Below are 27550 nucleotides of genomic sequence, written 5' to 3'. Positions count from 1 at the left end.
ATAGTTATTCTCCTTAACACAAACTTTTTTCAGGGGAGCGTATAAATTATATATATCCAAAACTACACCATTAAAAGATCGAACTATATCGTTTACATCCTGCAAAGACGAAATAGAGATCCAGTTAATATTTTTTAAAGTTTCTTCAAAAAGAGTCATATCGATATCCTTTAATGGTCTGTGCACAACCCATTTAGACAATGGACGGAGCTTAGGGAAGTCAAGTTCACAAATAATTATAGCATGGCTACTCAAATCTTTAATATGGTCCACCTGTATACTTGATACTGGTGCATCGGCGCATATGACGTCAATAAGTGTCTCACTACTATCGTTGAAATGTGTCGGTTCCTCAACATACTGTGTTAAATTATTACACCTAAGAAATTCATATAACATTTTGGTACCTACGTTATAATTGTTTAGAATATTAATGTTAAAGTCACCCAGTAAGACCACATAATCGTACCCTCTAAAACTGGATAGTGACTCACTGAGCGCATCGAGGAATATTTGTGCGCATAACCATGGTGGTCTGTAGGCGGTACCAACAAGAAGCGATTTACCATTAACTTTTAAGCATAACCACATTTGCTCCACCGTGGGACAAATAGGATGCTGGAGAGTGCGCGTACGTAAGTCATGCCGCAGGTAAAATCCTATTCCGCCACCACGGGTACGAATTTCGGCTGGCCGAGGGATATGTCGCAACCGATACCCCGATATAAAAGGCGCACGTACCTCCTCACCTGCTCGAAGCCAGGTCTCGTTGATGGCCATGATATCCACATCGTGCTGCTTCATTGCTACAGAGAACTCATCGTGTCGGGTACCGAGGGAGCCGGGATTTAGAAAACCAATTTTAAACTTATTTAAGTTAATCATTGTTATATTGATTATTATTCGTGATAAAGACAGCACCACGGCGAATAAAAAATTGTATGAAATTAGTAATAAATAATTTTCGACAGCATTTTTGCAATGAGATTAAATAAATAAACTGCATATACCTTGCAACAAATACATACCAAATATCGACAATATGCGATATAAATAAACTTATAAACAGCGCAATTGCAAGTGATATATTTATTGTGCACTTTATGCTGCAACACTGATCTATGTACATACAAAACAGAAAAGGAAGTAATATATGGGACCGCATACAAGAAATATCAACAATCCACGTAAGACAGTCTATAGATATTAAAATATTAACCATGTAATATATCCCGAGACACATATCAGGGTATTGCATTCTATAACAAACACTAGTAAGCAAGACTTCAGTACGTTGTACGTATGTATGTATTAAGATAAAATAAATAAGCTTTGAAAATTTGTTTATATCAACAATAAATAGAACATAAAAAACTAATTTAAATGAGTACAAACTCCAACAACTTATGTTCCAAAAATCTTAACAATGTCCAATGCAGTGCGAATACGGAGTCGCGGTGTGTCACCATCGCGACGAGCAAAAATACAGCCATCCCGTGTCCACACGTATCGCCATCCCTTTCGACGACCTGCCTCACGAGCCTCATAAAACAGTTGCTTATTAGCGCGAGTTAGGCGTTCGTTAAAATAAAATCTACGCGGCTCCTTTCCTATGTCCAGTCCAGCGGTGTCGGCCCCGCGGCGCACGCGTGCCGCTTTTAACAAATTATCGCGAACGGAACGCCGAGCGAGACGCAAAATAATATGACGAGGTTTGCTGGGCTTATCAGCGTCCGGTGTAAGATCACGGATTGCGCCCGTACGCGTCGCACTCACCACGTCCCGCTCATCCAAAGTTACGCCGAGTTTACTCGCCAGCAATGTGACAATATGCATTTGATTTTCCCCTCTTCCTTCGGGAACACCAGATATTTCAATATCATTAAGGAGCAGTTCTTGGTCCCGATCATTTATCCGACATGTTAATTCGGACATGTTACTCTTCTACTTTGGAGATAGGCGAGGACTTCTGCGCATCAGACGCCCGTTGTTCAAGAACTGAAACCCTATTTTCAACGTCGCCTAGCTTAGTACTTAGCTCAGTTACATTCGAGTTTATCTTTGTCATCTCTAATCTGAAAGTTGTCATCTCCTGAGCAATTGTAGTAAGACTCTCTCGAATTAATTTTATTTCATTAGCTAGTTCGACGCTCACGTTACGCCCTCTAGCGGAGCCATCTACTAACGCGTCGACAAAGTCATTATCTGGGCTACCGGAGCTAGGTGTCGCGGTCGCAGCGCTAGCGCCTGAACCCTTGGGCTTACATTCACGACACTGCCATTTACTCGAAATTCTAACTTCATTGCTTATGTTGACACATTGCCTATGAAATAAGCTTGAGCATTTCGAGCATTTAGCCCCGTCAATAGTAGACGCAAATCTTCCGCAAGTGCCACACTTGTTCATGATTGTTTAGTATAGTAACTATGTTATAGTTCTGTATATTGCCGACAGATATCACTGTGTTATTATAAGTAGATTTAAGTTAATTTATTGTTTGATTAAAAGTTGTGATTAAATGATTTGTTTAATTATCAAGTTCGCTTAACTGTTAAATAGCACTTAACACTGATTGATGCAGTTATCCGAGGTCACGCAGTTTACGCAGTTCTGACGAGCACTACCGTGAGAAACAGCTGTTATACAATCAGCTGATTACACCTCAGAACACTAAATACACTATATCCACAATGATAACTACACTTTATAGCAACACTACTAAACTGTCCTTATATTATATTCAAATATTTGTGCAAAAAGAGCCTTATTTATAATATTTCTAATTTTTTTCTTAAAAACACAGCACACTGTGACAGCCGTCCGAGCTACCCTCCCCGAAATACTCTCCCGAATACGAGTTAATCAGGGTTGGCCGAGCGGAAATTTTAATGTTTTTCTACCTTTTAGGAACAGCACACGAGGACGTGTGACGCGTCACGATGGCCGTGGTGGAGATGGCCAATAGAGAGTTGGTTTGAGTACACTTTACCCACAAACGGTTTGTCGGTGATGACGTTTGAATGTAGTCTGCGCGGCCGCGCGCCGCGAGTGACACGGAGTCTGTTCTATCCTCTAGCGAAAGTGGACGTCCTAGGAAACCGGCAACGATGACTTAAACTATACCTTCCTTTCAGCCCATAGTCTTCTCCACGCAGTGAAGCCGGAAATGTCCCTGGGGTCACCTATAATAACACATTTCGAAAATAAGAAAAAAAAAAGTTGTCGGGTTTTAGCTTTTTCTTTATTCTGCTCTGAAACTGTATAACTGACGAATGGACCAGTTCAGTGGATACCAACAGTGAACTTTTGCGTTTCTCCAAATAGGATTCATAGCGAATACTTAGTAATTATTGACCGTGTTCTAACATTTTAATGAAATGTGTTTACAGATACCTACTACAACTTGAAGGTGGTAGAACCCTTTGTTGAAGGTGGTAGAACCCTTTGTCGAAGGTGGTAGAACCCTTTGTGGTTCGACTCCGGCGGCACCACCGCCACACCTATTTCTACCTTATAACAGCAGTGTTAGGCGCTGCTGTGTTCCGGTTTGAAGGGTGTGGTAAGGGAGACAGACTTTTTTTGTAGTAGCTATAATTCTGTTTGTAGTATCTATATTTTATTTATATTGGCGATAAAACGTTTTTAGTAGCTGTATTTCGTTTGTAGTAGCCATATTTTCGTTTGTTGTAAGTCTATTTCGCTTGTAGTAGCGATAATTCTGTTTGTTGTATCTATATTTTATTCATACTGGCGATAATTCGTTTGTAGTAAGTAGCTGTATTTCATTTGTAGTAGCCATATTTTCGTTTGTTGTGAGTCTATTTCGTTTGTAGTAGCGATAATTATGTTTGTAGTATCTAAATTCTATACATATTAGCGATAATTCGTTTGTACTAGCTCCATTTCGATTGTAGTAGCGATATTTTCGTTTGTAGTAAGTCTATTTCGTTTGTAGTACTGATTGTTCTGTTTGTAGTATCTATGTTCTATTCATATTGGCGATAATTCATTTGTAGTAGCTGCATTTCGTATGTAGTATCCATATTTTCGTTTGTTGTAAGTCTATTTCGTTTGTAGTAGCGATAATTCTGTTTGTAGTATCTATGTTTTATTCATATTGGGGATAATTCGTTTGTAGTAGCCGTATTTCGTTTGTAGTAGCGATATTTTCGTTTGTAGTAAGTCTATTTCGTTTGTAGTAGCGATTATTCTATTTGTTGTATCTATATTTTATTCATATTGGCGATAATTCCTTTGTAGTAGCTGTATTTTGTTTGTAGTATCGATATTTTTGTTTGTTGTAAGTCTATTGCGTTTGTAGTAGCGATAATTCTGTTTGTAGTATCTATATTCTATTCATATTGGCGATAATTCCTTTGTAGTAGCTGTATTTTGTTTGTAGTACCGATATTTTTGTTTGTTGTAAGTCTATTGCGTTTGTAGTAGCGATAATTCTGTTTGTAGTATCTATATTTTATTCATATTGGCGATAATTCGTTTGTAGTAGCTGTATTTCGTTTGTAGTAGCGATATTTTCGTTTGTAGTAATTCTATGTCGTTTGTACTAGCGATAATCCCGTTTGTAGTATCTAAATTTTATTCATATTGGCGATAATTCGTTTGTAGTCTCGGGGGAGCCTCATCCCTAGAGACCGCGTCCCCAGGTGACGGATAGGAGTAAGCCCGCCAGATATGGAGGGTAGGAGCGAAATAAAATAGCTCCCGCGGACCAACAGGCCGGAGAAGGACACTTCGTTATCAAACCCCTGTTTGTCTCTCGTATTCTCGTACCATGACCTGATTTATTTATCTTATAAATTGTCACCTCCTAAGGCAAAGTCGAGAGTACTTCTTAAACGCAATTTTAGTGGCATTGATCTGGAACAGTTTCGCCGCGATGCTGCGGCAGTGGACTGGAGTGCGGTACGCTCTGCTAGCAGTGTGGACGAACAGGTGACACTTTTTACATCACTACTTATTCAATTATTGGATAAGCATGCGCCTGCTCGTCCAGTTCGCGTTAAACACCTTCCTGCTCCTTGGCTTACGGAAAAGATCAAATTGCTTATTGCCAAAAAAAACAATGCCAAGTCAAAGTATAAGCTGAAAGCAACTGATGAAAATCTTGACAAATATAAAGCTGCCCGAAATCTCTGCAATAAGGTGTGTAGAGATGCACAACGACGCCATATCTACAACTCAGTTCAAAACCAAGACTCAGCTAAAGTCTGGCAATTTTTAAGATCTTTAGGAGTGGGAAAGTCACGCCAAGAGTGTCCATCAAATCTAGATCTAAATCTGCTAAATCAGCATTTCTCCACTACTTCCTGCTTTGATAATGCAAAAAACAACAGACATTGAATAATCTTTCTAACTTTGCCCCTCCTGGACATCCGGCATTTGAATTTCGCGCCTTCACTGATCGTGATGTTGAACAGAGCCTTCTTACTATCCACTCGGACTCCGTAGGTTGTGACGGCATTAGTCGTAAGATGATCATTCCTATCATTGACATCATAGCTTCTATTTTGACCTACATCCTCAATTACTCCATCTCGACATGCAGTTTTCCTCTTATCTGGAAAGAAGCTCAAATTATCCTCATCCCAAAGAAATCCAATCCCGCTAAGTTATCTGATTTCCGTCCTATATCCATCCTACCTTTTCTATCCAAAGTCCTTGAGCGTCTCGTACACCAACAACTTAGTTGCTTCGTATCCAAGTATAACCTTTTAAATCCCTTCCAATCTGGTTTCCGTCCTGGTCATAGTACGACTACTGCCCTGTTGCATATCACGGATGACATCCGCCGAGGCATGGATAATCAACGGCTTACAGTGTTAGTGCTTTTGGATTTTAGCAGTGCTTTCAGCACTGTGGACCATGATGTCCTTTTGTCCATTCTCCGCTCGTTCAACATATCTCCGACAGCGATAGGCTGGTTTCAAAGTTACTTGCAGGGACGCCGGCAGCGTATTCAGGTACAGGATGCTCAATCTGCTTGGTCTGATATACTTGCCGGGGTACCGCAAGGTGGCGTGTTGTCCCCTCTTCTTTTTTCGCTCTTTATTAACTCCGTAAGTCTCAGTTTAACTTCTCTCTACCATCTTTATGCAGATGATCTTCAAATATATCAGCAAACTACATTAGGAGATCTACCTAACACCATCCACTCGGTAAATGATGATCTTGCTCGTATTTTAGCTTGGAGTGATGCGCGTGGCCTTAAAGTTAATCCTAGCAAAACTCAGGTTATTATAATAGGTAGTTCTCGCCTATTATCTAGAGTTGATCTCAATGTGTTACCTGATGTAAGTTTTGATGGGTTACGTATACCATATAGCGATAAAGTCAAGAACCTCGGCTTATACTTTAACAAACACTTATCATGGGCACCTCAAATTGATGAGGTAAGTAAGAAAATGTTTTCCGTGGTGGGCTCGCTCAGAAGGCTTGTAATTTTCTCCCAACGGCGACTAAAATTGCGTTAAAAAAATCCTTACTCTTTCCCATTCTCGACTAAGGTAAAGTCACCTATTTCCGCGGTATTTTCACCAAAACTAGAAAGAGCGTCAAAAATCAAGTATTTGCTACGGCTTGATGAAGGATCAGATTTTTTTTTCAGAAACTTTAATATCTTTACTCTTGAAATAGACAAAAAATTTTAGAAATAAATATTGATTTAAATGTGTATTTAAAATAAATATGAACCAAGTCAGAAAACCCCAATTCCGATGTAAAAATCCTTATTGCGATGCATTTGGTTCTTAATTCCGATTGTGCAAAATACCAACGGAAAAGTTAAGAATAATACTACAGGGTGTTTAAAAAATCAACACTTTTATTATTTTAATGTTTTTGGGTTAACAATTTGCTTCAGTCAGTGTTAGGCTCATGTTTTAAAATCTTAGGCGGATACTAAATAATAATATCGTAATTGAAATTGATGATTATTAAAATTATGTGATATACGAATTATTTTAATATTGAATACAATTATTTTTATGGCACTTGAGTATTCTTATTCTTAACAATACTAAATTATTATTAATTATATTAACATAATATATATAAATTAAATTATTGATGTTTACTTTTATTGAGATCTAATCAGTACTTCTACAAGTAGTATAGAACAAAAATATAATATTTAGCAAAAAAACATATATATAAAAATATACTACTTTGTTATTGTACTTATTAAAGCAGCAATTGCACTTGTTACATCTTAAAAAAAACATACTATTATTAAATTTATTTAATTTATTTATTTATTTAATTTATTTATAAATAAATAAATTAAATAAACACTACTTCTTAAATTTAGGTAAGTATAATAACTGTTCTATATTTCGCGTTAAAAGAAATAATTATAATAATTTTGATTATCATAATACTCATACATCACTTTACGATTAATAAAATAATAATAATAATACTTTTAGGAATCAGGTTTCAAAACAATAATAACCATTAAGTTATTTAGCAATTATAAATCAACAGCCTCGAAATAGGAGAAATCCAGCTTTTTTAAATATAATGTTGTAATCAATTTAGTCCATTGAAATGTTATATTTGAGTTGCAATTGTCAGAAGCCGTAATTTTATCTTTTGGGCGTTAAGGTGTTTAAGGGGTGTTAGTGTAAAGTTAAATCCTAATTTGTGGGGTTGCAACTGTTGTCCTTCGGCTGCCATCTTGAAAAACGTATGAAAATCGTCTTAACCCTCTATCAGGCAAGATATTCGTCACGTAGAAAATTTGTAATAACAATTAAGGTCTCAAATTTTGTTCTTGAAGCTACAACTTTTATTCTATAACTTTTTAAAACCGATAATAAAGTTAATAACAATACTAGATTAAAATTTGGAACAATTTTTTTTTTAGTAATTTTGCAGAAATATAACAATGATAATTATGTTTTAATAAAAAAATTAAATGAAAATTTGTTCCCTTATTTTGTTCTATTTTCGTTATTAACTCTTATTTTTAATTTTACAACAAAAAGTGATAAAATCAATTTTGTAGATTATTCAATTTAAGACTTTTGTTGTTCTTACTTTTTTGTCCGACGATTAGTTTGTCTTATAGAACGTGAAAACCCTATTCAAAATGGCGACTGAGGGATAAGAGTTGCGACCCCCACAAAATAAGGGTTTAGGTTTATACTAACCCTCTCTTGACACCCAAGAAACAAAATTGTGTCTTCTGATAATTATATGCTCAGGACCCAAATTTGTAACATTTCAATGGACCACATAATTGTGATAGGTACGTATGTAGTTATGCTGAACTATCTGACATTAGTTCTCCAAACAATTCGGCGCTGGTTTTCCTAACGTTGGAAGCTTTTTGCTTTTTAATATTAAATGTAATAGATTGATCGTCGCTAGACTCGCTGTCGAAAATAGAAGGTAGTCGTACTTTTTGTACATTTGATCTCGTTGGTTTTATTTTATAGTAGTTTAGGCCCGCATTATGATCATCAGTATTTCTTTCATGTTCTGCATCTGGTATTTCGTCGATAGTTTCTAAAGAGTTTAGTCTTGATCTTGTGTATCTATTACATATTTTTTTTTTCTTGATTAATATTTTATGGTCTTGAGTTTTCTTTTTTTCCTGTCTTTGCAATCTCTCTGCTCGTCTCTTAAGAATTCCATCTGCTTTTTCTTTTTTTTCTTCTGCAATTCTACGTTGGTATTCTATAAATTCTTCGGCAATAGCTACTGTTGGCGTTAGTCTTTTACTTTGTTTAGTTTTAACAGGTTTATCTACTGATTTTGGAAAGAAAAAAGATTTTTTGAATGGTGTTGGGAAATAAGTTTTATCATTTGAAAGGACGTTTTCAATTTGTTTTTTGTCTTGGCTAATATTTTCCTTCGAGTCATCAGCAAGGTTAAAGAAATCCAGCGATGGATTATTTCTCGAATGCTGTGAGCTTGTTCGAACTTTAAAAGAATCTGCATACTTCGAACAACCCGGATTTGCATCGGTAAGCACACTGGCGGTTATTTGTGAAGATTCAGTCAGGTTCTGGTCGTCATTATATTCCGCCAAGTCCGAAGTATTAATCGATAGTTCACTACTTGACTGTCTTGATCTCACTTGCTGTACTGGATGATTTTGGTTTCCAGAATCACATGGCTGAGGATTTAAAGACACATCTTTCGTTACAAGTCCAAGACTGGTGTCGGATAAGCGTCTCATAGAACATTCATTTTGCGGCGTTAGTGGCGTAGTGGCGTAGTGATCCTTACCTTGTATGGCGATATCTGCAGTAAAGGATTCAGGATATGGGCTTAGAGGAAGTATAATACTGCCATTTGATCCAATTTCCATATTCAAGACAACGTCAGATACATCACAATTTCCTATATTGTTCATAATAGTATCGTTGAAATCCGCGGGTATCTGGGATACTCTTTGTTGAATTCTCTTCCAGAATTCAAATAAACATCTGTATTTTTCCTCACCGTTCCATTCGCACCCCGACTGTAGAAACAGATCAAGCACTTCCAAAACCAGCAGCTTTTCAAACTCCTTCAGAAACTCTCCTGAATGGTAGTTAGACGTATGGTGTTGATAATCTTGTGTATTGACATCAGGGTCTGGTACTTCAAGAATGACTTTTGAAAAGTCGATATTGTCGGCATCAAACGGGAAGATTCCAGCGCTTCTAAAGCTATTTTTAATGGTATCCGCCTTAAGGCTTTTGTCAAAACATTTTTGCAACTCTCCGGCGAAATCGGTACGTTTTAATTTTGCGTAATTATTTTTAACGTGAAACTCACGCACTATATTTTTCCACGCGCCTTTAATAGGTCGAAACACTCCGACGTCCAGTGGTTGGATGATGTGCGTCGAATTTGGTAATAATGCTACTGGTATAATTCCTTTTTCTTTGCAGAAAAGACTCAGTGGAAGCGAAATGTGCGAGGTATGCCCATCCATGAACAAGGCAACTGGCATTTTAATTTTTTTTTCTTGTAGCCACGTATAGAATACATTGGCGACATATTCATAAAACGCCTCCATATTCATCCACCCTGACTCCGTGCTTCCTACACCCCACGAAGCAGGTATGGACTGTAGCAAGTTTTTGGGAAGGCGTTTGTATGGATATAATACCATTGGAGGAGCTATTTCTCCACTAGCAGAAACATTCACAAGGACAGTCAGGCACTCTTTCTCATCATTACCAACTTTATTATATACCCGCTTGCTACCTTTCTTAACTAGCACATCTTTTTCTTTTGGGCATAAGTAAAATGCTGTTTCGTCGCAATTGTAAACCCTTGATGCATCGTCAAGCACATCTACAATATTATTTGTTTCAAAATAATTTCTAACTCTATCGAACCAACTGCGAATATCTTGTTCAGTTATTTTGTTTCGATGTGTAGGTAAAGTTTGTGCTACTCTTTTTGCGATAGTTGGGTGTCTTAGTAAGAAATTGACTAGCCAGTGTTTTCCCGGGATGCCATTTTTAAAAGTGTTTGGTCGGTTAAGATTTTCAACAAGCTTTGCTACACCTTGTCTTAACTGCTCCTTTGAAACTGGAAACCCGTGTCTTCCTAAATAATGAATCCAGTCAACAATTTTATTTTCTTCTGTACTTGTGAGTACTGTTCTTCGGCCTCGTACAGTAGTACAATATTTTTTGTTGCGTTTATCCCGTAATGTTGTTTCTGGGATATTGTACTCTCGAGAAACTCTATAAATGCTACACCCGTTTTGAAGCGCTTTCATGGCATTCTGAAGATGCTCCTGTGTATACTTTGATTTTCGATCCATTATCCTACAACAAATAAATAATAATTTGAATCATTGCCACAGACTGTACAAAATTATATTGTATTAATTATGATTTCATAACTTGAGGAATTAAATTAAAACAATAATGAATAATTGGCCAAGTGTGACCGCACACGAAGGGTTCCGTACCACCAAATTTGCATTTGTATTTTTTTTATTTTTATTCTGAATCTATTTAAACCTACACGCCTAAGTGTAATTAAAAAATTGTGTGTCAGCTCCGACGCACGACTGGAGTTTACTCCTTAAGTACGATTGTCAAAACAGACGCAAAAAAAGCTTATTTAACTCATATTAACTGAAAAAAGATTGATACCGTATGAAAGGGTAAATTAACAAATTAATGAAAATAATATACATGTATAAATATATATTTATTCATTTTATATACATTTATTATAAATTATCGGCGAAATATCATACAAAAATATTATACAAATATTATTTTTTTTGCTTAGGAGTGGAGCGCTAGCAGCGGCAGGAGTTTGTTCTCGTAGTCAGTGGGGAGACGTTTTTTTTATAATATAGGAGAAGCAGACGAGCACGCAGTCCACCTGATGGTAAGTGGCTACTGCCGCCTATGGAAATCTGTAATCAACCCCAGATAGGATTAGATATTCCCACCTGAGGTCGGCCACAGATGCGCCGCTACTCCTGTGGACTAAGCTGGAATGCCTCGGAAAAGTATGTCTCCCTTACCACACCCTTCAAACCAGAACACAGCAGCGCTTAACACTGTTGTCATTAGGTAGAAATAGGTAATGCAAATCTATGCAATTGAATACGCCGCCACTTCAGCCAATACGCTTCCCATTGACTGCGAGAACAGACAGCCCCGCGCTGCCGCCGCTGTAATTCACCCCGCTAATTTCGAAAATGTGGCCGCATCTTGCACATTTCATTGTATATATCTATATAATATATGTATTTACTTGTACCTACATACTCATTGTTTAGACGAGCAAGACCTATTCCCCCGCACAATTAGTTTAAGAAGGTAAGATACAAACCCAATAATATTCATTTAATTTTCAAACAAACACACTTAGACTTAATTTATAAACAAACACACTACTATGAAATCGTATCACTCGTTACACCATCCACGTTTCTTTAAACTAGCTCCACATTATTATTATTATATAGTACTGTCTATCAACATTTATAATTAATACAAACAAGAACTTTTTTGTCTTAAACAAAATACCTAAATTATTTTCCGAACAAACATCCGATGGAGAAATATGCTACACCTATTGCGTTGCTCCCGTATGAGCCCGTTGCCGTTCATCGATGTCCCAACGAAATCGACCTACGCACATGCGCGGTATACTGCGCATTCATTGGGCGCCTACTTTGACTGAGCCTCGGTAACACGAATAACCGCGTGATATTTGAGGATTTCGCGTTCTAACTACGAAACCAAACAGTAATATTATGTGAAAGTGGTACTCATACAAAGAAATACATTTTAACTATAATAATTTAATTTTAGTGCCATTATTATTTATCCAGGTATTTGAATACTCTGAATGACATCACAGAGCGTGTTTTGTGTTGATAACTATATGCATATAAAGTTATTTATGATTTTCAAGAATAAGAATAACCACTTTATAGACATTTCCTGGAGTTATTGTGCAAAAACACTACTATAAACATTGCATTTACTGTAACAAACAATAATTTTAGGTAAATGTTTTTAAAAGATTCAATTGGTCATCTGTTTCGTTAGGTAGGTACTTTTCGACTTATTCATCTAACACTAACATTTGAAACACAGAAAATGTAATATTATAAAGATAGGTGAATGTTAACAACATTTAAGTTATGATTAGTTAAATATTTCTGAGTTGAGCTATGCATAGAAACCTGTTTATTCATTTTTGCATATTTTCGGTAAATAGTCCGATTGTGCTTTGACAAAACGACTATCAGTTATTGTTTTTGATTATTCCTAATAATACTATATAATAAAATCGCACTTATCGGTAACGAAAAACACTGCATAATAACAACTAAAAACAAGAACATAAATAAAAACATTTTCGCTCGCAAACAGTATGAATATCAACGCCGATATACATCGTAAAATGCTGTGTAATAATTTTATAACAGGTAGTTTTATTTTTCTTAAATGGCAACATTACTCGACCCCGCCACTCTTTTGTGACAACTTCCGAAAGGAGGATTGAGAGTGGTGGGGTTGAAACAGCGTTTTTGATTATGGTCGGAGGAGCTCGGCACTTGCTCCAGAATCATCGAGGTGATAAGTTGTAAACCGGAATAAATGTATTTACTATTGTTAAAAGTGGAAATAAAAGTACTGTGCTGTGAATTGGAGTTTTTCTGATAATTCAGAAGGGGGATATAAAAATCCAGGTATGTACGCCCTCAGAATATTAAATATATAAAAAAAAGAAGTGAAAAGGAGGAAACTCGAGTTGAAATTACATCAAAATACAAAGTAACTATAACACTTGTTTAAATTTATTTAATTTCGATACTGCACAAATACGAAACTATTACATTGCATTTGATCGGGGCTACCCTCCGATAATGCACAAATACTTACCAGACTTTTACATAGCATTGCATTTGATCGGGGCTACTCTCCGATAATGCACTAATGCTTATCACACTCCTACATAGTAGTGCATTTGATCGGGGCTACCCTCCGATAATGCACAAATACTTACCACACCTTTACATAGCATAGCATTTGATCGGGGCTACTCTCCGATAATGCACTAATGCTTATCACACTTTTACATAATGCATTTGATCGGGGCTACTCTCCGGTAATGCACAAATACTTACTACAGTTTCACATAGCTTTGCATTTGATCGGGGCTATTCTCCAAAAATGCAAATCATGCATACATATTACATAAGACCTTCTATTGAAAATATTTATTTACTGATTTATTTAAAAAGTATTAAATGTGATTTTAACTCGTATTTTCAATTTAATTCTACCTTGAATTCTTTAGAATTTTAAACGTTTTACGTGATATTTTGAAATTGAATATGGGTAATGATTTTATAGTTATACAAGCGAGAACTCCCAACAGAGAAAAATATAATAGAGGTTTCTATTTTGTTACTTATAAGACTTTATTTTTGTACGAATCATTTTTCTTACTTTTTAATTTTTTGTATTAATGTCAGTTGGAATTACTCGCTTTGAACGATTAGACAGTGGAGAATTAGCATGTTTGTGGGATAATGAGTGATTGAACAATGAATGCTCGCTGGTTGAGCGAACAATGAACGTTCGCTAGATAATGATTGAGCAAACAATGAACGTTTGCTAGATAATGATTGAGCGAACAATGAACGTTCGCTAGATAATGATTAAGCGAACTATGATGTCCGCTGGATAATGATTGAGTGAGCAATGATGCTCGCTAGACTATAAGAAACGAGTGAACTTTGATGTAATAAAGAGAGATTTAATACATTTAGGTAAATGAAGTACTTGAATAGTAACATTTTTGGTTAAACTTTTCATTATATTTTTTATATAAACGAGTTGAATGGATGGAAAGCTAGTCAAAGGAATTTTCAAATTTTCAGATATGACGTCAGATGATGAACAAGTTGGAGGTACGCCACCTACAACTCCACCAAGGAAGCGCAACCACGCAAAACGAAGGAGAGTGAAAAGGAAAAGATCTCCTTCGACGCCATCTACTTCAACGTCGTCAAGTGAGGATACTCCTCCGCCACGGAGGATGAATAAAACATCGAAACTATTTACTACACATGAGGTTTTGAAACTGCTAGCTACCTTCAAAGGAGAGACAAGTAAAAATTCATTTAATAACAGTAACTTAAATAATGTTGTGCCGGAATTTGACCCTGCAAACAGGTCTCAAACCATTGAATCTTGGCTAAAAAAGGTCAACGAATGTGGCGCCTTTTATGGGTGGGATGAAAAACAGATTATCCATTTTTCTTTGCAAAAGCTCACTAATTTGGCCAAGAAATGGTTTGAGGCTCTGCCTACAGTGGTTTTCTCATGGAGTGAATGGCAGGAAAAACTCTTGAAGGCTTTTCCGACTGAGGAAAATTACGGACGCCTTCTGGAGGAAATGTTAAACAGGACTTCACGAAGTGACGAAAGCCTCCGTGAATATTTTTATGATAAGCTATGTCTATTATATAGATGCGAAATAACTGGCAAAAAGGCTGTCGATTGCATAATTCATGGTATTAGTGACGTGACTATCAAAAGTGGTGCACAGACCCTTCAATGTACAGAACCTGAGGGGTTATTAAGCTTTTTAAGTACTCAACGCGTACAGCTACCTCCATCAAAACAAAATAGTAACCAAGAACGCAATAACAAAAGATTTGTTAGTCGCAATAATTCTAATACAGTTCCAAACGATAGTTCCGCGATTACGTGTTTCAACTGCAACCAAAAAGGGCATCCATTTTACATATGCCCTAGTCCGATCGTAAAATGCAAACGTTGTCATAGGTTTGGACATAATAATGTCGACTGTAAGTTACGCCCTTATGTACCACGATCAGCAGTGGCAACAACCTCTCTATCGGCGCATGCTGAACCCGCAGAAAAGAAAACTCTAAAAATTGACGTATCGAATAAAATTAATGAAAAATTTTATAAGAATATCCTTATTAATAACAGTCTGTTAAAAGCATACATAGACTTTGGGAGTGAATGCAGCCTTATCAAACAAAGCGACGCGGCTTCCTTAAAATTGTCTAAGATCTTTGATGAATTGCCTGTAGTGAGAGGTTTTGGGAAATCCGCAATTCATCCATTATACAAATCTCATATCACCGTCAGAATTGATGAGGTTGAGGCATCAATCACTGTGCTGGTAGTGGATGATGAATTTATGCCAACATCTTTGATCATAGGACAGAACTTTACCGAGCTATCATTTATAACCGTATTAAAGGATAATGATCATTTAACTTTTTATAAAAGTCCGAACTGCAATCTATTCAATTTTGAAAATAATGACAATCCGATTAAACTTTTCGTTACAAACACAACCCAAATTTTACATACAAAGAGTCTTCCTGTCTATACCAAAAACATTAACTTTAGTGGAGATGTTTTTATTGAAGGATATTGTACTGCAGAACCTGGTCGAGAGTTTAGTTTGTTACAGGGCGCATACAATCTAAAAGACGGAAAAGGGGATGTGGTTATTAGTAACCTAACAACTCGTAGTATAACCTTTGAAGCGGATACTTTGATAGCCCGGGCAGTTCCTTTAGTAGAATCAAACTCTTATCAGGTCAATAGTATCACTGCTGTAATCAAAGATTTTGAGCCCCTCCGAAAAGAAGACATTAAAATGGGGGAAAATTTGAGTGAAAACGTTGTAGACAAGTTGCACACTTTATTACAAGAATATAGAGATTGCTTCGCAACGAATTTAAAGGAAATAGGTTGTGTAAAGGACATGGAGATGCGCGTTGAACTTTCAGATAATAGACCAATCGTTTATCGCCCTTACCGATTGTCACACTCGGAGAGAGAGCAAGTGAGGGAGACCATTCGTGAATTACTGCAAAACGATATAATTCAAGAGTCAAATTCCAGTTATTCAAGTCCAATCATTATGGTGAAGAAGAAAACTGGTGAACAAAGACTTTGCGTAGACTTCAGAGCTCTCAACAATAAAACAGTAAAGGATCGTTTCCCTCTCCCTTTGATAGAAGATCAGATCTCGAATCTCAGCGGAAACACTTATTTCACAACTCTTGACCTTGCTTGTGGTTATTACCAAGTGCCCATGGCTAGAGACAGTCAACATCTTACGGGTTTTGTTACGCCTGATGGGCATTACGAATTTAAACGGATGCCCTTCGGGCTGGCAAATGCTCCAGCTGTCTTTCAGCGGATGATAAATAATATCCTTGGAAACAAAAGGTACGAATATGCTTTAGCATATCTAGACGATGTGTTGATACCTGCCAAAAATACGAATGAGATGTTTGAACGACTTGAGGAAATTTTGAAATTGTTAAGAGAATTTGGCTTAACTTTGAAATTGTCAAAATGTCGTTTCTTCGATATTAAAGTCGACTATTTGGGATATGAGGTGTCTGTAGAAGGTATACAGCCTAGTAGCGCAAAAACTCAAGCTGTGAAAGCATTTCCAACACCTCGTAATGTTCACGAAGTTCGCCAGTTTCTTGGCCTGACGGGATACTATCGCAAGTTCATCCAAGATTATGGATTGATCGCCCGACCATTAACTTATCTGTTAAAAAAAGATTCTGCCTGGTTGTGGTCCAAGGAACAAGAAAATGCGTTTTCGCTGCTCAAAGAAAAACTTGTAGACAAGCCTGTTTTAGCTCTTTATGATTCTAAATTGGAGACCGAATTACACACTGACGCCAGTGCCCTTGGCATAGGAGGAATCTTGATGCAGTGGCAAAAAGAAACGCGAGTATTAAAACCAGTTGCCTATTTTAGCAGGCAGACCACACCTGAGGAAAAGCATCTTCATTCCTATGAGCTCGAAACGCTAGCTGTCGTGAGCTCCTTAAAGAAATTTAGAGTATACTTGATGGGTATACACTTTAAAATTTGTACAGATTGCGCAGCTCTTAGAACCACCTTGACAAAAAGAGATTTGCTGCCGCGGATAGCAAGGTGGTGGTTACAAATCTCTGAATTTACTTTTGACATAGAATATCGCCCTGGCGTCCAAATGTCACATGTCGACGCTCTCAGTAGAAACACCACACTATCCGTTACAGCAGATGATAATCCATGTCTCAATATTTATAAAATAGAACAGGAAAACTGGCTTCTTACTCTACAACTAGCAGATCCTGATATTGTTCGAATTTTTAAAATTCTAAAACCCGAGGAAGACAAAGAATGTAAAGAAATAAGGAGTAATTATGAAGTGAAAAATGGTACCGTGTATAAGAAACATGATGGTGGGATACGTTTGGTTGTTCCACGGAATGCTAGATGGCAAATATGTAAAGCTAGCCATGATGACATCGGTCATCTTGGCTATACTAAGACTTTAGAAAAAGTACAAAGTCAGTACTGGTTTCCCAAGCTTAGGCGCTTTGTGAAGAAATATGTAGGCGCTTGCATTGACTGTGCATATAATAAAGACAGTGCATCTCGGCAGAAAAGCGGTCATTTGTTCCCTATTGAAAAGATATGTATACCGTTTCATACTATACATATCGATCATTTGGGGCCTTTCGTTAGGAGCAAGAATGGTAATACCCACATTCTAACAATTGTAGATGGTTTCACAAAATACGTATTTGTGCGGGCAGTCAAAAATACGAAAACAAAGACTACAATAAAGGTTCTTCAAAATATAATTTCTGATTTTGGGTTGCCAGCAAGAATTGTGTCAGATCGTGGCACTTCTTTTACATCTTCAGCTTTTAAAGCTTTTTGCGATGAAAATGGCATTAAGCACATATTGAACGCGGTTGCTTGTCCCAGAGCTAATGGTCAAGCTGAGAGATATAATCAAGTTATACTCAATTCTTTAGCTGCTCAAAATTTTAGTAGTAATGAACGTGACTGGGACAAGCAACTGGGTAAAATTCAGTGGGGTATTAATAACACGATTAATACAACCACTAAAAAGACTCCAGCTGAAGCGTTATTTGGCATTAGAATGCGCGATGAATTTGCGAACAAAATGGGGATTGAAAACACACAAGACGATGTGGAATGTGTAAGAAGTATTATCAGTACAAATATAGAAAAGGACCAGAATGTTCAAAAACGTAGACATGACGCTAATCGGCTTCCGGCACCTAAATACAAAGTTGGTGATCTAGTTAAGATTTTAAGAAATAATTACGGTAATGATGGAAAAAGTACTAAACTCCTATCTAAATTTGTCGGTCCCTTTAAGATTTCTCAAGCGTTAGGAAATGATCGTTATCAAGTAACAGATATCCCAGGCTTTTCAAAAAAAAGTAAGCCTTATGAATCTGTAATAGCTTTTGATAGAATTCGACCCTGGATTAATTTGAAGGCTCTAGAAGTGCATGATAGTGAAACTAGTGGTTCATCTTCTTGTAGTGAAAAAGATGAGTACTACTAGACAGAAACTTTGCCAGTTGTTACGAATTAATGTTCAATATTGATTACTAAACATAGAAAATTGAAGTAGGCAAACATATAATGTTATTATTTTGTTCATTACTTTTAACAGAAGGGTAAGATATACTGAAATGTTAAATTTAAAGAAATAAAATTCTAAAAACGATGATGACTTGTATGAAATTTAAAAAGACCTTTAATAATTTTGTTTTTGTTTCAAATGGTATGATTGATTTACATATCATAAGGTTTTGTTTAAAACTGATTTTGTGCAATCAATATGTGTTATTGTTTAATCTTAAAACATAATAATTATTTGAAATTAAAATAATTAAGTTTGTATACTTATGAGCGAATTAACATCTATAATGTTTTTAACTCATTTATTTGTAAATATACGAATGTATGCATAACTAAATGCATTAGTACAAAATACTGTATAATTTAAAGTCACATGAAGTCTTTTAAAAAGTACCGAAGCTACCTTAGAGTACTTATTTAAATTTAGAGTAAATAGATATATTTATGAGTTATGCTGTTATGTTTAAATCAAAATTAAATTAAGATTTTATTCTATTGGCTCCAAAATAGTAATGAGTAACTTAAGTTAGTAAGTAAGTTATTGGCAGAGTTAGAGATTAGTGTGCCAGGAGACTACACATTTCGTAGGATGGCCGAATGTAATAATTTTATAACAGGTAGTTTTATTTTTCTTAAATGGCAACATTACTCGACCCCGCCACTCTTTTGTGACAACTTCCGAAAGGAGGATTGAGAGTGGTGGGGTTGAAACAGCGTTTTTGATTATGGTCGGAGGAGCTCGGCACTTGCTCCAGAATCATCGAGGTGATAAGTTGTAAACCGGAATAAATGTATTTACTATTGTTAAAAGTGGAAATAAAAGTACTGTGCTGTGAATTGGAGTTTTTCTGATAGCTGTGTGACGTAATGTTTCGATTCGACCAATGACAATGCGTTACGCAAATTTGAATTTCGCTCGCAGAATTTACGATTTTTGATTAAAGTTTATATCAATCTAATACGAAATAAATAAAGAAAATAATAGTTTAGATGTAATTTCAGGACATTAAGTAATGAGGGAAAAAATAACAAGGAAATCTAAATCAAATGCATATTCTCTATTGAATGATGCTTCTTATAATGGCTTTGGAATTTACTTGCATCATATTAGTTTACAAGTTAAGTATTTATATAAAAGTTGTTGTTCATACATAACACTCAGGATTGAGTGCGTTCGCGAACGCAGCGGACATCGCGATCCGTGTTTACGTCGACCGCCAGGAGTTTGCGCGGCTGCTAATTCCCTTTACATATACGAGTCGTGTAACCATATGTCAGTCGCAAGCTCGCTTGCCACTTATACCGCGCATGCGAGTTGTGTGTAAATACTTCTGTAAGAAGAATACGTCATAAGAAAAGGGTCTCAAATAATGTACGAGCAAATGTAGCGTCGAGGAGATTCTAAAAAAAGTAAAAAAAAGCCAATTCTACTAATTGGGATGAAAACTTGCCATATACAATGGCGTTTAAATCATATCAATCATTCGCGATCTCGCAAAATACAGTACTATAATAATAATACAAAATATTTATCAAACTGCGTAAAATTGTGAACACCCTGTATTTAACGGTTTTTTACTTATGTCTATACCGCGGAATAGAAGTGTCTTAGAACTTAATTCCGACTTCTATACATCGGAATAGCGATTATTTGCAAAAAAGCATGTTTTCTAATTCCGAGTATTAAAAAATAAAATACTTTTCCATGTTGCCTATGTAGAATAATGCTTAATTACTATATATACATGATCATATATAATACTTGTTCATAAAGACACCGATAAGTGTAAAAACTTAATATTACTTGCTTACTGTTTCCATACAACAAAATAAAAAAGTACACAAGTTGGTCATGTTTGATAAGCTCTAATTAGTTATTGCAGAGACATGGAATACATCGGAAATAGATTTTTGTATTAATTGTATATTAAAGTTATTATGATCAAAGCATTAAGTGTTTATTTATAACAATAGCCACGAAAATTAAAAAAGAAATGATGCCTTTGAAATGGCTATTCCGTGGTATATGTCGGCGATATCCCAATACCGCACTTTATTAATAAACTGAACGAAACGACTTTAATATGAGAATCACTTTTATTCACTTTTATTTACAATTCGAGCAGAGTAACGGCTTACACGACTGATTAAATGCGAATGTACCACGTTCTACCAGCGCGTGGACTTAAATACTACTCGAGTGACAAACAGCATAAGAACTACCTCACATCACTTGTTTTGTTATAACAAGTGACGTGATTCACAATAAATTTAACTGTTAATAAAATAACATTATATTGAAAATATTGTTTTAAAAATACGAGAATAAGTATTTTAATATTATTATAATTTACATAATTTATTTGGTATGACTAACAAAGTGTTTTGAAGTACTACCGGAAATCGTCCATATTTTAATCTAAATATTAATTCCACATTGACAATCAAAATTGACATAATAAAAATTAATAATGAATTTTATGTTACTCCAAATAATTTATCTTACACAAATTATATTTGTTTTAATAAACAAGCGCGTTACAACACGCAAACATTCCTTACAAGTTTTCATAAATCGCCAAAAGAGGGCGCTACTAGTAGGATGCAAATTAAACTAAGTTTTGTTTATAAAACAATAAAATTGGAGTCATAATAATCTAATTGATTTTTACTTTGAAGGTTTGCAACAATATGAATTATTAAAAATAAATTACAAAATCAATGTTTTAAAATCAGTCGAAAGAATCAGTGCAATGTCTAAGAGACATTGAGGTTAGATCAATAACAGTATTGTAATTACGAATAATTATTTTAAACATTAAATATTATAATATAAACGTAAGATACAGATTTACACCCATAAATAATTATTTTAAACATTAAATGTTATAATATAAACATAAGATACTGATTTGCGCCCATATATACATCGGATTTAGGGACCGGCTAAAATATTAGGCACTTAATACCGTGGTATTTTTAAACCAAATTTTCACCTTGATTTAATCGGAAAAATACACAAACATTTAATATTATGAGTTCCAAATATAGTCCTTGTCTTGTTTCTATCCAAACAAAAACACATACATAGAAATATAAAGAGAAAAACACTATTTACAAAATCACGATACTCACGTGCACAGAGCCCAAACTGTATGAAACGTGCGTCCGGTGCAGCTGCTAACGCAAAACTAATCAATTAATTTAAAATGTGTAAACACAAGACAACTTTTGTGGTGACACAATATTAAAGGAATAAATAATTAATTAAGTAAGATACACTTTAATCAACAAAATCTTGTAAATAGTTTGTTAATAACGTTTTTCTACATACCTCGGAATATAGTGCCAATTTTAAAACCCCTCGAGATTAGGTGACTTTACCTTATGCCGATGTTTGCTATCTTGGTTTACCTGAAGAGCAACTTAATAAACTTGAGCGTCTTCAAAACTTGTGCATTCGTTTCATATTTGGGATTCGCAAATATTAACACATATCCGATTATCGAACTAAACTCAAGTGGCTTCCAATCCGTCTTCGCCGGAATATGCATATACTTTCTGCACTATACAGCTCGTTGTTTAGCCCCAATGCTCCTTCCTATTTAAAAGATCGTTTTCAGTACCTCCACCTTACTCATGATCACTGTCTTCGCTCCTCCATTAATCTCTCTCTCCAAACTCCCTCTCATACTACATCCTTCTTCAAAAAATCCTTTTCTACTATTGCTGTTTCCTTGTGGAATAAACTGCCCCTCTCCATACGCCGTGCTAAGTCGCTTGACACATTTAAAAAGGAAGTTATGAAATTATATTCATATCCATGACCTTCGTTCTCGCTGTCGTCATCTGTATGTATGTCAAATATACTATGATCACTCTCACTCAATATTTATTATCTTATGTGCTTTATGCGTTTGTGTTTGTTTCTATTTTTTTTTCTCTTTTTCTTTTTTCTGTTGGTGTACTATATTAACTATATTTTGTTTCCTATACCTTCTCTAACTTCACACACACTTCCCACTTTCCTTACTATCCTCCTTACCTTTTCCATGCATAGGTTGTCTGGAAGAGATCGCTGCTTAGCGATAAGGCCGCCTATTGCATACGATTAACCTACATAATTGTGTATTATTGTAATGATCTACTGAAGTGTGCAATAAAGAATATATCTATCTATCTATCAAGATACAGCCTTGGCGTCAGGTGACAACCGGCCGTAAAAAAATATAGTCAAACCCTCCTCTTCGCTCAAAATGGAAAAAGTCAAAAGAAAGAAAGTGAATACAGCTAGGGCGTCCCCCTGAAGCGACGACATCAATAGAAATGCGAATAATGCGACAAAAGAAGAAAAAAAAGATCATGCTAGGGCGTTCCCCCCAAGCGACGAAAAACGTGACAAGAACAAAAATTCGCATCCCTATTTACAATCTGCAATCAGATTGGCCACGTGGAACTTAGGCACACTTACAGGCAGAAGTCAAGAACTAGCCAAAACATTACAAGTCCGAAAAATCAACATATGTTGTCTGCAAGAAACTAAATGGAAAGGATCAAAGTCTAGCGACTTAGGACTGGGATATCAGATAATATACCATGGAACAAACAGTGCACGAGATGGAGTAGCCATCGTACTAGATGCAAACTTAAAACAGTGTATAATAAATGTAGACAGAAGAAGTGATCGACTTATAGCAGTGAAACTAGCCATGGACGAACAACCACCACTAAATATAATCTCAGCGTATGCACCACAAAGCGGATGCACACATAGTGAAAAGGAGACCTTCTAGGAGGACTTCGATGACATGATCAATGCTATCCCTTGTGAAGAAACTAAATATGTTGGGGGAGACTTAAACGGTCACGTGGGTGAGTACAACACAGCATACAGAGCAATACATGGGGGGTCTGGATATGGCAAACTAAACAAAAGTGGGGAAGACATACTAGAGTTCTGCGCTAGACACAATTTAGCAATAGTCAATACTTTCTTTAAAAAGAAAAGAACATTTAATAACATATAAAAGTGGAGATAAGCAATCCCAAATAGACTATATACTCACTAACAGGAATATGCTTAAAAACTTCAAGGATTGTAAAGTCATCCCTGGCGAGGCACTTACATCACAGCACAGAATCTTAGTTGGCTGTTTAAAGTTACCGAAACCTATAAAACATACTAAAATCAAGACCCATAAAATCAAGTGGCATTTGCTCAATACTGAAACAGGAGTCGAACTGATGAACACCCTTCAGAAAAGAATGACAAGAGATGTGGAGGCAAACGTTTACATCACCGCAGATGATATGTGGTCTAGTTTTGAGAATTATTGCAGAAAAGAAGCAGAAGCTGTATTAGGAATATCTAAAGGTGGGCTAGATAGCAACAAAGACCCTATATGGTGGAATGATGATGTAAAAGCTTCTTTAAAAACTAAAAAAGAGCATTTTAAACAATGGCAGAGTTCAGGATCAGATGAAGATCGCACCCAATATATAAACAGTAAAAAGATAGCTAAACGTAAGGTAGCACAGAATAGGTTGGACTCGAGAAATGCCTTCTACTCAAGACTGGAAATTGCAAAAAATGACAAGGACATATTCAAAGCTGCTAAGCAACGCCATGCTGGAAGTCTAGATATCAAAATCAATAAATACGTCAAAGATGATAAAGGTCATCTACTAACCAAAAATGACGAAATAAACAATAGATGGTGTCAATACTATCAAGAAGCTATTGAACGAAGAGTTTCCGAACCAACCCCTATCTGATATCCCAGAAATATCAGGACCACTTGATAACATCAGCACAGATGAAGTTCTTAATGCCTTGAGAAAAATGAAGAACCATAAAGCGGTAGGCCCTGACAGCATACCAGCAGACCTGTGGAAGCTTTTAGGGCAGATCGCTGTAGAGTGGTTAACTAAACTGTTCAATCTCATACTCGTCACTAAGAAAATACCGGAGTCATGGCGGCATGGCTACCTAATACCTTTCTACAAAAATAATGGAGACGTTAGTGACTGTGGAAATTATAGGGGCATTAAACTAACTTCACATACGTTAAAAATCTGGGAGCGTATACTGAACAACCGGTTTGTCAAATTAGTATCCATATCCGAAAACCAATGCGGATTCGTACCAGGAAAATCCACAACAGATGCTATCCAGACCATAAGAATCCTTATGGGAAAATATCGAACCAATAAGGAGAATTACACCTTGTGTTCATAGACCTTGAGAAGGCTTTCGACAGGATACCGCGAAAGCTAGTATGGCAATCCATGAGAGCACAACGAATTCCAGAACATTATATCACCCTCGTGCAAGATACGTATAGTGGCATCAAGACACAAGTGAGAAGCCTGGCTGGACTTAGCAAACCATTTGAAGTTAAAGTGGGAGTACATCAAGGATCAGCACTCAGTCCATTTTTGTTCAACTTGTCTATAGACTATCTTACAAAGAACATCCAATCACCTCTTCCATGGTGTTTGCTCTATGCTGATGACATTGTGCTTATAGATAAACTCGCAAATCGGTTAACCAACACCCTTCAGAAATGGAGACAAGCGCTAGAGGACAATGGACTGCGGATCAGCCGGAGTAAGACTGAATATCTCAAATGTTGCTTCAGTGACCAGCCTTCATCAGACTCCCCAATAAATATAGATGGCCAGCAATTACAAAACGTAAACCAATTTAAGTACTTAGGTTCAATGCTAACTGCCGACGCTAATATAGACACAGATGTAACACATAGAATAAACGCAGCGTGGTCGAAATGGAGATCGCTAACAGGTGTACTATGTGACAATCGAATGCCCATAAAATTAAAGGGTAAAGTCTACAAAATGGCAGTTAGACGGGCCATGATGTATGGCTCCGAATGCTGGGCCATCAAGAAAACACACGAACAAAAGATCAAATCAAATCAAATCAGTTTATTTGTGAATAAGGTAATTGTTAGTTGTTACACATTTTTGTTACATAGTCGCTTATTCTGCCACTAAGTGGCTTACAAATATACATGTCATCTAAAAACTATTATTATAATTTTAATTCTAACAATTATGACATTCAATATGACTTGATAACAAATTGGATTACTTATTTTTATCGCTCAAAAAGGATTTTAAACTATAGTAGCATTTATTAGTTAGATATGTTTTTAGTTTATTTTTAAACGCATGGATATCCTTGCAATTTCGAATATCATCTGGTATATTATTATATATATTTGGTGCTCTTCCGTAAAAGCTTTGGCTGAATAAGTGTGTACGAGCAGGCAATAATGTGAGTTTATCTTTGTGACGCGGTCCTGAACGGAACTGGAACTCTTTAGGGTTACTTTTTACGAAAACTGCACATTCGAATATGTACAGTGAAGGTAAAGTTAAAATATGTAGTTTTTTAAAATGTGGTTTACACGAATCTCTTTGCTTCAAGTTACACATTGCTCTGATGCACCTTCTTTGTGCTTTGAACGCAAGTTCTCTGTTTGTGGAGTTTCCCCAAAACATAACTCCATATCTTAACGTTGTGGCAACAAAACCATGATATGCTGTTAATACTGCTTTTAAGTCGACTAAATTTCGTAACTTTCGTAACATGTATGAGAATTTACACAACTTCTTACATATAGTGTCAATGTGTGGTTTCCAATTAATTTTATTATCAATTTGTAGTCCTAAGAATTTAGTTTTCTCAGTTTCGTCAATAGAATTGCCATTATAATTGATATTTAAGTTGTGCTTAGTGGTAAATGTCATGATTTTGGTTTTATTGATATTAAGTGTCAAATTATTTTGTTTAAACCATTGTATTATTTTAAATATTGCACTATTGATGTTCTCTTCTAATTCATTTTCATCTTCATTAGTAAACAGAACTGTGCTATCGTCAGCAAACAAAGTCATTTCATGATTAACAATTTTTGGTAAGTCATTGATATAAATCAGAAATAATAAAGGACCCAAAATACTTCCTTGGGGTATACCATGAGTTACCATTCTACAATTAGATTCATAATATCTTACGCTTTTTGTTTTTACGCATATTTTCGATATTTGTGTATATTGTTCTCTTCCTGTAAGGTAAGATTTTATTAGATCGTATATTTGCCCCCTAATTCCATAATTGTACATTTTATTTAATAAAGTTGTGTATTGTACATGATCAAACGCTTTCGTAATGTCCATAAATAGAGCCACAATCGATTTTTTCCTATCGATATTAGACATAATGGATAGCAGAAAATTGTAAATTGCCATATTTATGTTTTTATTTTTTCTAAATCCATATTGTTGGGGACTGAAAATGAAATTCGCTTCGAAGAAATTATAAATGCCATTACAAATATATTTTTCAAACACTTTTGATAACGACGGTAGTAGTGCAACTGGTCTATAATTGTTGATGTTACATGGGTCATCCTTTTTTAATAGCGGTCTTATAATTGCCTTCTTTAATTTATTTGGAAATATACCGTTTTCAATACATATGTTAAGAATATAACTTAATACAGGTGATATTTCTTCCGATACTTTTTTAATTACTCTGATG

At 35.8% G+C, this 27550-nt stretch overlaps 2 protein-coding genes across 2 annotated transcripts; one reads left to right on the top strand and one right to left on the bottom strand.

The window, feature by feature from the left end:
• The first annotated feature begins 24246 nt into the window (after window positions 1–24246).
• LOC140746750 (uncharacterized) lies at window positions 24247–24756 on the top strand. Its single transcript, XM_073078848.1, has one exon. The coding sequence runs from the start codon at window positions 24247–24249 to the stop codon at window positions 24754–24756; it is 510 nt and encodes a 169-aa protein (XP_072934949.1).
• A 728-nt stretch (window positions 24757–25484) lies between these two features.
• On the bottom strand, window positions 25485–26967 carry LOC140746749 (uncharacterized). Its single transcript, XM_073078846.1, has 3 exons — window positions 26803–26967; window positions 26268–26586; window positions 25485–25489 (listed from the first exon to the last, which is right to left on the bottom strand). The coding sequence occupies exons 1-3, from the start codon at window positions 26902–26904 to the stop codon at window positions 25485–25487; spliced, it is 426 nt and encodes a 141-aa protein (XP_072934947.1). The 5' UTR covers window positions 26905–26967.
• Window positions 26968–27550: the final 583 nt, after the last annotated feature.

The sequence above is a fragment of the Epargyreus clarus genome, unplaced genomic scaffold (genome assembly GCF_041222505.1).
Source record: "Epargyreus clarus isolate Ecla_fem2 unplaced genomic scaffold, WU_Ecla_fem_2.2 ptg000013l, whole genome shotgun sequence".
NCBI classification, from domain to species: Eukaryota; Metazoa; Arthropoda; class Insecta; order Lepidoptera; family Hesperiidae; genus Epargyreus; species Epargyreus clarus.
Note: the sequence above shows the minus strand (reverse complement) of the source record. Positions and strands in the feature narration are given on the sequence as shown.

Bases quoted from the DNA above. Each gene is read 5' to 3' on its own strand.
- LOC140746750 (XM_073078848.1), top strand. From the start codon at position 24,247: ATGACAAGAGATGTGGAGGCAAACGTTTACATCACCGCAGATGATATG.
- LOC140746749 (XM_073078846.1), bottom strand. From the start codon at position 26,904: ATGACTTTGTTTGCTGACGATAGCACAGTTCTGTTTACTAATGAAGAT. The intron at 26,587-26,802 runs TTTAAACAAAAT...ATGTTACGAAAG, and splicing joins TATTTAAAATAATACAATGG to TTACGAAATTTAGTCGACTT.